At 42.7% G+C, this 11,446-nt stretch overlaps 1 protein-coding gene across 1 annotated transcript in view; it reads right to left on the reverse strand.

Annotated features, from left to right (window-relative positions):
- LOC124009394 (TGF-beta receptor type-1-like) overlaps nucleotides 1-10,163 on the reverse strand; it is a 51,650-nt gene extending 41,487 nt beyond the window's left edge. Inside the window, exon 1 of the mRNA XM_046321188.1 lies at nucleotides 10,038-10,163. Coding sequence (XP_046177144.1) covers nucleotides 10,038-10,113 — 76 coding nt within the window. The 5' untranslated portion in view covers nucleotides 10,114-10,163. The remainder of the gene's footprint in view (nucleotides 1-10,037) is intronic.
- Between the last annotated feature and the right edge of the window lie 1,283 nt (nucleotides 10,164-11,446).

The raw sequence follows: 11,446 nt of genomic DNA on the forward strand, positions 1-11,446 counted from the left end.
TGAAGTGGAACGACATTTATTGGATATTTCAAACTTTAACAAATCACAAACTAAAAAATTGGGCGTGCAAAATTATTCAGCCCCCTTAAGTTAATACTTTGTAGCGCCACCTTTTGCTGCGATTACAGCTGTAAGTCACTTGGGGTATGTCTGTATCAGTTTTGCACATCGAGAGACTGAAATTGTTTCCCATTCCTCCTTGCAAAACAGCTTGAGCTCAGTGAGGTTGGATGGAGAGCATTTGTGAACAGCAGTTTTCAGTTCTTTCCACAGATTCTCGATTGGATTCAGGTCTGGACTTTGACTTGGCCATTCTAACACCTGGATATGTTTATTTTTGAACCATTCCATTGTAGATTTTGCTTTATGTTTTGGATCATTGTCTTGTTGGAAGACAAATCTCCGTCCCAGTCTCAGGTCTTTTGCAGACTCCATCAGGTTTTCTTCCAGAATGGTCCTGTATTTGGCTCCATCCATCTTCCCATCAATTTTAACCATCTTCCCTGTCCCTGCTGAAGAAAAGCAGGCCCAAACCATGATGCTGCCACCACCATGTTTGACAGTGGGGATGGTGTGTTCAGGGTGATGAGCTGTGTTGCTTTTACACCAAACATAACGTTTTGCATGGTTGCCAAAAAGTTCAATTTTGGTTTCATCTGACCAGAGCACCTTCTTCCACATGTTTGGTGTGTCTCCCAGGTGGCTTGTGGCAAACTTTAAACAACACTTTTTATGGATATCTTTAAGAAATGGCTTTCTTCTTGCCACTCTTCCATAAAGGCCAGATTTGTGCAATATACGACTGATTGTTGTCCTATGGACAGAGTCTCCCACCTCAGCTGTAGATCTCTGCAGTTCATCCAGAGTGATCATGGGCCTCTTGGCTGCATCTCCGATCAGTCTTCTCCTTGTATGAGCTGAAAGTTTAGAGGGACGGCCAGGTCTTGTTAGATTTACAGTGGTCTGATACCCCTTCCATTTCAATATTATCGCTTGCACAGTGCTCCTTGGGATGTTTAAAGCGTGGGAAATCTTTTTGTATCCAAATCCGGCTTTAAACTTCTTCACAACAGTATCTCGGACCTGCCTGGTGTGTTCCTTGTTCTTCATGATGCTCTCTGCGCTTTTAACGGACCTCTGAGACTATCACAGTGCAGGTGCATTTATACGGAGACTTGATTACACACAGGTGGATTGTATTTATCATCATTAGTCATTTAGGTCAACATTGGATCATTCAGAGATCCTCACTGAACTTCTGGAGAGAGTTTGCTGCACTGAAAGTAAAGGGGCTGAATAATTTTGCACGCCCAATTTTTCCGTTTTTGATTTGTTAAAAAAGTTTGAAATATCCAATAAATGTCGTTCCACTTCATGATTGTGTCCCACTTGTTGTTGATTCTTCACAAAAAAAATACAGTTTAATATCTTTTTGTTTGAAGCCTGAAATGTGGCAAAAGGTCGCAAAGTTCAAGGGGGACGAATACTTTCGCAAGGCACTGTAAGTACCATTGACCTTTGGGCTGTTCTCACCCCCCCCACAATAAAAAAAAAATTAAGCTTGGTCAACCAAGAGAGGTCCATTTTTTTCAATCAATTGATTGGTAAAAAATGGAAACCGTGGATTTGTCAATATATAGACACACCCTGTGTTTGAATAAAATGTAGGATACTGAAGAGGGAGTCAGAGATGTATTTTTATTTAATTAGGCAAGCCAGTTTACTTCTTTGGGGTATCCCCCTTCTCAATTTCCGCCTAAAGACATACCCTAATCTAACTTCCTGTAGCTCAGGCACAGAGGCAAGGATATGCATATTCTTGGTATCATTTGAAAGGAAACACTCTGAATTTTGTGGAAATGTGAATTGAATGTAGGAGAATATAACACAATAGATCTGGTAGAAAAAAATACAAGGAAATAAACATGTTTTCTGTTTTTTATTGTTTCTGCATCATCTTTCAAATGACCAAGAACAGCCAAACATACAGATAGGATGCTGTGGATGATTTGAATGAAGGACATAAGATGGCAACAATAGCTGAGCAAAGTTTTAGACAGATAACTTCTAAAATGAGCAAGCTACATGACATTGAGCATGAAGTCACCCAGGTGTCCCACACAAATGTACCCAAGTGGCCGAATTGGTACAGTGATACATTTCGAAGGAAGGAACTATATACAAAATACATAAATGCTATTCTAACACCCCCCCAAAAAAAATATATATATATGAAAAAAAATATCAAATAAATAAATAATAATAAACAAACAAATAACAAGGGTAACTATTTACACATTTTCTATTTACAATATTGTGAAGACCCTTAGTCCTCTACACAATATTGTGCTGCTGGTGCCATGGCCCATAGCAGTCTCTTTCTGCTGTAAAGCAGAGGCTTACTGAACAGGTGGTGCAGGTGATGGGGCATTTCCTGTGACAAAGGGCACAACGACGTCTCCCTACTGTGCCCTTTTTGCCCTGAGGCACATTCATGCCTGCAGAGATTAATCTGGGCAGGTGAACACCACTGGTTGGAGCAGAAGGTGCTGCAGTGGACTTGCTGTAGCTAGCAAGCTCCTGGATGAGCAGCTCCCTGAAGGCTAGCTGTGAGATGGGGGGCTGTCCACAGTTCTTGGCCATTTCCTTCTGGATGAGGAAGGAATTCACCATAAAATGTCAATGAAATGATAAAATGTTTTGTCCCATTTCATGGTCTTGTGCTGATACAATGTTCTTCACATCTGACAGGTCCACACCTCCCATGCTCTTGTTGTAGTCCTTCACAGCAGCTGGAATGGGGAGATGTTTTTGTGGTCTATGCCCCGGCACCGTCCTTCACACGCCTGATGACGTGATCTCCACCGTGTCTACTGTGTCTATATATTGACAAATCCACAGTTTCCATTTTTTACCAGACAATTGGTCGAAAAAAAATAGACCACTCTTGGTCGACCAAGAGGGGGGAAACAGCCCAATATTCAATGGTACATATAGTAGCACGCACACAGAACTGATTCTGTAGACTTGTGGATACTGGAGCACATGACCACCTCTATAGTATCCATCCACTTCACAAACAGCAGGCCATCTTCACGGATCCATCGTATGGTTCCCCGCTCAGCCCGCTTAGGCATGTCGTTCACCTTGGTCTTTGGAAATCCCACCCTGTTGGTACGAATGGTGCCACAAGCCCACACCTCCCACTTCCTCAGCTCTGTAAACAGGGTAGGGCTTGTGTAGAAGTTGTCCACAAACAGTGTGTAGCCCTTCCTCAGCTCTGTAAACAGGGTAGGGCTTGTGTAGAAGTTGTCCACAAACAGTTTGTAGCCCTTCCTCAGCTCTGTAAACAGGGTAGGGCTTGTGTAGAAGTTGTCCACAAACAGTTTGTAGCCCTTCCTCAGCTCTGTAAACAGGGTAGGGCTTGTGTAGAAGTTGTCCACAAACAGTGTGTAGCCCTTCCTCAGCTCTGTAAACAGGGTAGGGCTTGTGTAGAAGTTGTCCAAAAACAGTTTGTAGCCCTTCCTCAGCTCTGTAAACAGGGTAGGGCTTGTGTAGAAGTTACCCACAAGCAGTTTGTAGCCCTTCCTCAGCTCTGTAAACAGGGTAGGGCTTGTGTAGAAGTTGTCCACAAACAGTTTGTAGCCCTTCCTCAGCTCTGTAAACAGGGTAGGGCTTGTGTAGAAGTTGTCCACAAACAGTGTGTAGCCCTTCCTCAGCTCTGTAAACAGGGTAGGGCTTGTGTAGAAGTTGTCCACAAACAGTGTGTAGCCCTTCCTCAGCTCTGTAAACAGGGTAGGGCTTGTGTAGAAGTTGTCCACAAACAGTTTATAGTCCTTCCCCAGCAGTTGAAAATCCAATAACTCCATAACGGAATCATAACTCAACAACCGGCAGCAAAACTGTTTTTCCCCTCATAAACAAAAGAATTGCAAGTGTAGGCACACACAGAATCAGACAAAACAAACAGCTTGTAACCCCATTTGGTTGGTTTGTTTCTCATGTATTGTTTGAGGCTGATTCTGGCCTGAGGCTACCATCCTCTCGTCGATGGACAGGTTCTGGGCTGGCTGAAAATACTGTAAGTCTTGCAGGCATCAACGATGCTGGGGTAGAGAGGTTGTATTTTACAAAGCATATCAAACCTTGGTGTGCCTCTCTTCTTGTCATTCTCCCCATCAATTTCTGGGTCACTGATGTGAAGCGCCCGTGAGATATTCAGAACCCTTTTACAAGACATGACAGTCATGGGGAAAGGCAGTTGATAGAGAGCTGACGTTTTCCAGTAGTCCCTTAGAGTTTTCAACTTCACCAGCCCCATGTAAATGACCATTGAAAAGTAGCAGAAAAGGTCTGACATAGAAATGGTCTTCCATGCCTCTTTCTTTCCTGCCTGCTTCTTAGCCTCATACTTATTGGTGTTCACCACCAGAAAATCAACAACTGATGTGTTGAAAAACAATTGAAAAAGTTGAAGGGGGCTGTACTTTGTGGCATTCATGTCTAGTTGAGGTCCTGGCTGCCTTTTGGGTCTAAAAACTGGTGGATTTGTTTCCACATCATCTTCTAACACAGAGTGCCAACAACCCTCTGGCCCTCTGTCTGCAGGTTTCTCTCTTCCCCACCTCCTCTTCTCCACACCTCTAGATGGACAGGTAGGTGTGGAGCCATAGACAGTGGGGGTCCGGCTGGATGAACCAGCTTCAGAGGGAGATAGACACCTAGACATTGGTGGCTCATAATCAGATTCACTGCCACTGTGAAAGATTACAAAAATCAGTAACAATACTTTCACGTATGAGCCCTATATCAACAAGTAAAATAAACAGATCGAGAGATATATATCTCTGAGTACAGGGAACATAATCACTATGGTGAAGTGCTGTTCCATTCCATGTTTATGTAAAATACATTTAAAAAAATATATCACACACACACAGTATTGGCAATTTCATTACAGATTATATTTTTATATATTGCAAATAAAATAAAACTAAACAAATCTCAAATGAATAATATTTCATATTCATTTCAAACAATGACATTAGCATTAGAACTTACCAATCCAGCAAGGCATCCTCGCCGTGCAGAAACATGTCTTCCGCCTGGGAGTCGAAACTAGCGAAACTAGCTTCGCTGAAAGATTCCTCTTTCTGAAGAAACTCGGTCTCGCTGTCTCGATCAATTTCCTCTATAATTTGGGTTAAATCTGTATACCTAGACTTTGCTTTAGCTTTTCCTGATTTATTCACCATAATTTAAATATATAAACTTGTTGAAAATGCTATTGAATATGTACTGCTATGCATAACACTCGTGGCTCCGTCAAGTAGGATTTGCAATGGCGAATGAACCTCTTTTAAGCCAGAGTTTACATCAAAGGCTGGTCTTCGAACGTATAACCATTACATATTGCCGTTTACCTTAGCTCATTGGCGATCTTCCAAGCTAGATTTCAAAATGATCAGTGGTCATTGGGCCAAAATACAGTCAATCAACAATAGACTGGTCCTACCATTGGTGCGCAATGAGGTCATTGATTGGTGTCTTCAAATCGGTTTGTTTTGGTCAATACATCCTGGGAAAAGAACCATCATGTATGGTTGTGTTAGTAACAACCAGAGGACTGGATAAACGTTTGTTTAGTGTGTGTAATTACCACGAACGCTTCGTCCAAAGTTGAATGAGATGGAAATCAAGACGCAACCGGTTTACAAATGTTTCATGTTAGGCTATAAAAAATGATTTTATCAAACAAAAAACATTCACTGTGTAGTTAGGACACTTGGCATTGCCACCAGAGGAAGATCTTCAATGGTAAGCGATGTATTTTATTGTTATTTCTGACTTTCGTGATGCTAATGCTTGGTTGGAAAATGCTGGTAATACTTGTGTGTGTGTGTGTGGGGAGCCGTCCTCAGAAAATCGCATGTTTGCTTCTGCAGTAAATCTTTTTGAAATCTGACACAGCGGCTGGATTAATAAAACGTTCATCTTTTAAATTATGTAAGATACATGTATTTACAAGAATGTTTAATACAATGAATGGTGTATTTAAAATGTTAGCTCTCTGCAATTTCACCGGATGTGGGGCCCTAAGAAGTCAGAAAAATGCTCACCCAGAGGCAGCGCTTCTAAAAGCCGAGGACTTTAACGCAGGGAAACTTAAATCTGTTTTACCTCATTTCTGCCAGCAGAGGGGGGGGGGGGGGGGGGACTGGACCACCTTTACTCCACACACAGATTTGCCTCCATTTGGCAAAACTGACCATAACAAATCTGATTCCTGCTTATGGGACGGCAGGTAGCCTAGTGGTTAGAGCTTTGGACTAGTAACCGATAGGTTGTAAGATCAAATCCCCGAGCTGACAAGGTAAATATCTGTCGTTCTGCCCCTGAACAAGGCAGTTAACCCATTGTTCCTAGGCCATCATTGAAAATAAGAATTTGTTCTTAACTGACTTGCATAGTTAAATAAAGGTAAATTACAAGCAAAAACTAAAGCAGGAAGTACCAGTGATTCGCTCAATAAGGAAGTGGTCAGAGGACACAGATGCTAAGCTAAAGGACTGTTTTGCTAGCACAGACTGGAATATGTTCTGGGGTTGTTCCAATTCATAAATAAGTGCATCGATGACATCGTCCCCACAGTGACCGTATGTACATACCTCAACCAGAAACCATGAATTACAGGCAACATCCGCACTCAGCTAAAAGGTAGAGCTTCCGGTTTCAATGACACTTATAAGAAATCCTGCTATTCCCTCCAACGAACCATCAAACAGTCAAAGCGTCAATACAGGCCTAAGATTGAATCGTACTACACCGGCTCAGATGTGGCATGGCTGTCGGGTCGGTATTTGCATACCGTCCGATAGATCCACAGATGATGCAATCTCTATTGCACTCCACACTGCCCTTTCCCACCTGGACAAAAGAAACACCTACATGAGAATGCTATTTATTGACTACAGCTCAGCATTCAACACCATAGTGCCCTCAAAGCTTATCACTAAACTAAGGATCCTGAGACTAAACACCTCCCTCTGCAACTGGATCCTGGACCTGGACTTCGACGGGCCGCCCCCGGGTGGTATGGGTAGGTAACACATATGCCACGCTGATCCTCAACACAGGAGCCCCTCAGGGGTGCGTGTGTGTCCCCTCCTCTACTCCCTGTTCACCCATGACTGCATGGCCAAGTACAACTCCAACACAATCATTAAGTTTGCTGACAGCACAACAGTGGTAGGCCTGATCCCTTACAATGATGAGACTGACCTCCTCCCTATAGGCTGAAACCTGGCAGTGTGGTGCCAGGATAACAACCTCTCCCTCAACGTGATCAAAACAAAAGAGATGATTGTGGACTACAAAAAAAGGAGGGCCGAGCACACCCCCATTCTCATTGACAGGGCTGTAGTGGAGTAGGTTGAAAGCTTCAAGTTCCTTGGTGTCCACATCACCAACAAACTATCATGGTCCAAACACACCAAGGCAGTTGTGAAGAGGGCATGATAACACCTATTCCCCCTCCAAAGACTGAAAAGATTTGGCACGGGTCCTCACATGCTCAGAAGGTTCTACAGCTGCACCATCGAGAGCATGGTTGCATCACCGCCTGGTATGGCAACTGCTTGGCCTCTGACCGAAAGGCACTAGAGCGGGTAGTGTGTACAGCCCAGTACACCAAGCTTCCTGCCATCCAGGACCTCTATACCAGTCGGTGTCATAGGAAGGCCCAAGAAATTGCCAAGGACTCCAGCCACCCTAGTCATAGATTGTTCTCTCTACTACTGCACGGCAAGCGGTACCGGAGCGTCTAGTTTAGGTCAAAGAGGCTTCTTAACAGATTTAACCCCCAAGCCATAAGACACTTGACCAGTTATTCAAATGACTACCCTGACTATTTGCATTGTCCCCACACCCCATTTTTACACTGCTGCTACCCTGTTTATTATCCATGCATAGTCACTTTACCTCTACCTACATGTACATATTACCTCGCCTAACCGGTACCCCCACACATTGACTCTGTACAGGTACCCCCTGTATTTTAGCCTCTCTAATATTAATTTATTGTTGCTCCTTAATTATTTGTTATATTTCTATTTTTCTTAACTGCATTGTTGGTTAAGAGCTTGTAAGCATTTCACTGTAAGGTCCACACCTGCTGTATTTGGCACATGTGACATCAAATGTATTTATTCTAAAGTGGATTAAATATTAGGTCTGGTCTGGGCCAATTGAGGAATGTCTCTGAATTAGCATATGGATCCTATAATTTAAAAATGGCCAATTTGTGTGGAATCAATTACCTTAATTTATCAGAGATTAAATTATATTTCAACCAAATTTAGCAGGAATGCTAATCTTGTCTCTTTCTAACTACAGATACAATCTGGGAAAGACCCATCTTCAATTGGTTCACAGAACTCCATCCCTCTGTGCACATTGTGGAATGGCTCTGAGGAGGGTTTATTCCCTAGGGTAGACTATAGGTTTGTAAATCACATTATGGAAATTACACACAGACCTATTCACATCTCAGCACAGTACACTGATAGGCATGGACCAGATGAGATCTAACCATGCAAAACAACATTACTCATTTATGAACCTATGACATATTACAGCAGAAAACGAGATCATGTTTCTGATCATGTCCCTGCTTTTCTCTCCTCTAGTCATCCATTACAAGACACCCTACACAGGGATGCTTGTGCTGGAGCATTTGTGCTCTCTGTACATTGAAGGTATGTGTGGATCAGCCGTTCTCAGCTCTGCCCATCAGTGGACAAATGGAGCCCATCACCATTCCTCATACAGATGGGATGCTTTGTTTCCACGAGCCTACTCCGTAAATTGGATCGCGATTAAGATTAAATACGTTATGGCTTCGTTAACTATAACCTTCTCTAGACTACATCTCCTATCCATCCGTTATAACAAATACAAATTAACTCCCTGCACAATTCTAGAATTGGAAATCGAGATAATGACTATACTGTGACAAGGTAATTTTGCTATAGCAAAGCTTCAATGGAGAAGCTGAAAAATATATAAATTGATGCCTCGGGCAACTACTCGTGGGTTACAATGTCAACGTAGACTACATGCGCCTCCAGTATCCATGGATGCATCAGCAGGCAGGTAGAGTATGTTTGGTAGGCTCAGTCATCATTCCTTGTTAGTCAATTATCAGAAACCCCACGTATTGAATCGATACGTCTCCAATATTCTGTAACAAATGCTTTGAATCTGGTAAACGGGTCATTCGTTAGTCAGTTATTTGTAACAGTGTATCTAACGTTAAATAGCCTGAAGGGGCTTAGCCTAGGCTACATATTGATATTCCTACGTGAGTCCTTATCAATAATCGACTATTTAGACATTTTAGATGATAATGTGCTCTTTGGACTAATGTCTTCAGATAACTTACTTTTTTGTATTCGACAAGTGCTATGACGAGCTTTTTAGATCTCTAGAGACACTACACATCCTCAGCAACGAAGCGGGTGCATTGTATGATCCAATGTCGCCACCCTATCACGCTTCCATGATAACTATCTGGACATTGTATCACATTGTATCAAGTATAAAACTGTCACGTTTTCAACAGATCATATGTGCCGATCCTATTCCTTCGGTTCGCTTTGCTCGTCCTATGACTCAAACAACTATGTTGACAAAAAAAAAATACACAGGACACATCGACTTCACCAAGTACAGAAAGAGCAATTGTCGAGTCTCTTTTGCTAGACAACATATCAGCCACTTCAATACAACGGGATATAAATGTCTGGCCATAGCACCTCCGAGTCCTAAATTATAGCCAAGTGAGGCAATTTTCGTACAAGTGACTTTTTATTCGTTCTCTCACCCGCCTGGTCATTTGCTTGACAATAAACATTCCTGGCAGCTCGGTTCCCCATGACCTGCGCCATGTTTGAAAACACAATTTTTTTAAACAAAAACCAAGTGTGAAAATCTAACTTGAATCATAATTATTTGTCTAATGTGTCTGCATCACTTACCGATTGATATGTGAATTCCTGCTCCAAGAAACATGACCAAAAATATGAAATAACAGCGTATTGTATCCATTGTCATAACAAATTACTCTGGGCAATTTCTCACCAACTTCTGTATTCTTTGCTTGGAGGAAAAAAATGGTCTGATTGCCAACAACGCGAAAATACCCCGCCCACATGGAACTCCCCCAACCGCCCTTAACCCCTCTCTCATACCCAACCCCTTCTCACACTGGGCGTGTTCAAGCATGCAGACGGTAGTCGAAAATCAGTGAATGAAGTCAGGGGAGGTGCATCTGCGACAGCCGAAAGTCGGACACTGTAGTGGTTTCCCAACAGCAAGGCTCAGATTAACATGGCAGTGTCAACATACGCTACATGACCAAAAGTATGTGGACACCTGCTCATCTAACACATCATTCCAAAATCATGGGCATTAATATAGAGTTGGTCCCCCCTTTGCTGCTATAATATCCTACACTATTCTGGGAAGGCTAGAATGTTCCACTGAAACAGTGTTGTGGGGATTTGCCTCCAATTCAGCCACAAGAGCATTAGTGAAGTTGGGCACTGATGTTGGGCGATTAGGCCTGGCTCAAAGTCGGTGTTCCAATTCATCCCAAAGGTGTTCGATGGAGTTGAGGTCAGGGCTCTATGCAGGCAGTCAAGTTCTTCCACACCGACCTCGACTAAACCATTTCTGTATGGATCTCGCCTTGTGTACAGGCACCACTTCTAAATAAATAATCTGGAAATAACATGATAAAATATTTATCCAGCTGACAAAATATGGCTGCATCCCATTCCTAAATGAAACCCTATATCCTATATAGTTCAAGTCCTTTGACCAGGGCCCATAGGGCTCAGGCAGTACATCTGCCTGCACTCCCAGGTGAGCAATTCAGCTGAGAACAAGAATAAGGTATTTGTCAATCAAAACACTATTACTGAGCTCAATGTAGACAGAGAATAAAACCTGAATACAGAATGTCCTGACAGCTTGCCTTCTTCCTCAAGAGACAAAAGCTATTGAACAGAGGGAAACTAGAGTACAGAACATGACGAAAAGTAACACCAAGCAGGGAGCAGTTAAATTATTCTGTCCTTCACTCTATTTTAATATTTAGAGACAAGGAAAGTTATTCTCAGCCCACCATTGAAGTGAAGGGGGAGGGGGAGAAGGCCAGATACATTACATGACCAAAGGTATGTGGACACCAGCTTGTCGTGTTCAATGGGGTTCAGGTCAGGGCTCTTTGCAGGCCAATCAAGTTATTCCTCACCGATCTTGACAAACCATTTATTTTTGGAGCTCGCATTGTGTGCGGGGCATTGGAATGCTGAAACAGTTAAGGGCCTTCCCCAAACTGTTGCCACAAAGTTGGAAGCACAGAATCGTCTAGAATGGCATT

Source organism: Oncorhynchus gorbuscha, linkage group LG22 (assembly GCF_021184085.1).
Source record: "Oncorhynchus gorbuscha isolate QuinsamMale2020 ecotype Even-year linkage group LG22, OgorEven_v1.0, whole genome shotgun sequence".
NCBI classification, from domain to species: domain Eukaryota; kingdom Metazoa; phylum Chordata; class Actinopteri; order Salmoniformes; family Salmonidae; genus Oncorhynchus; species Oncorhynchus gorbuscha.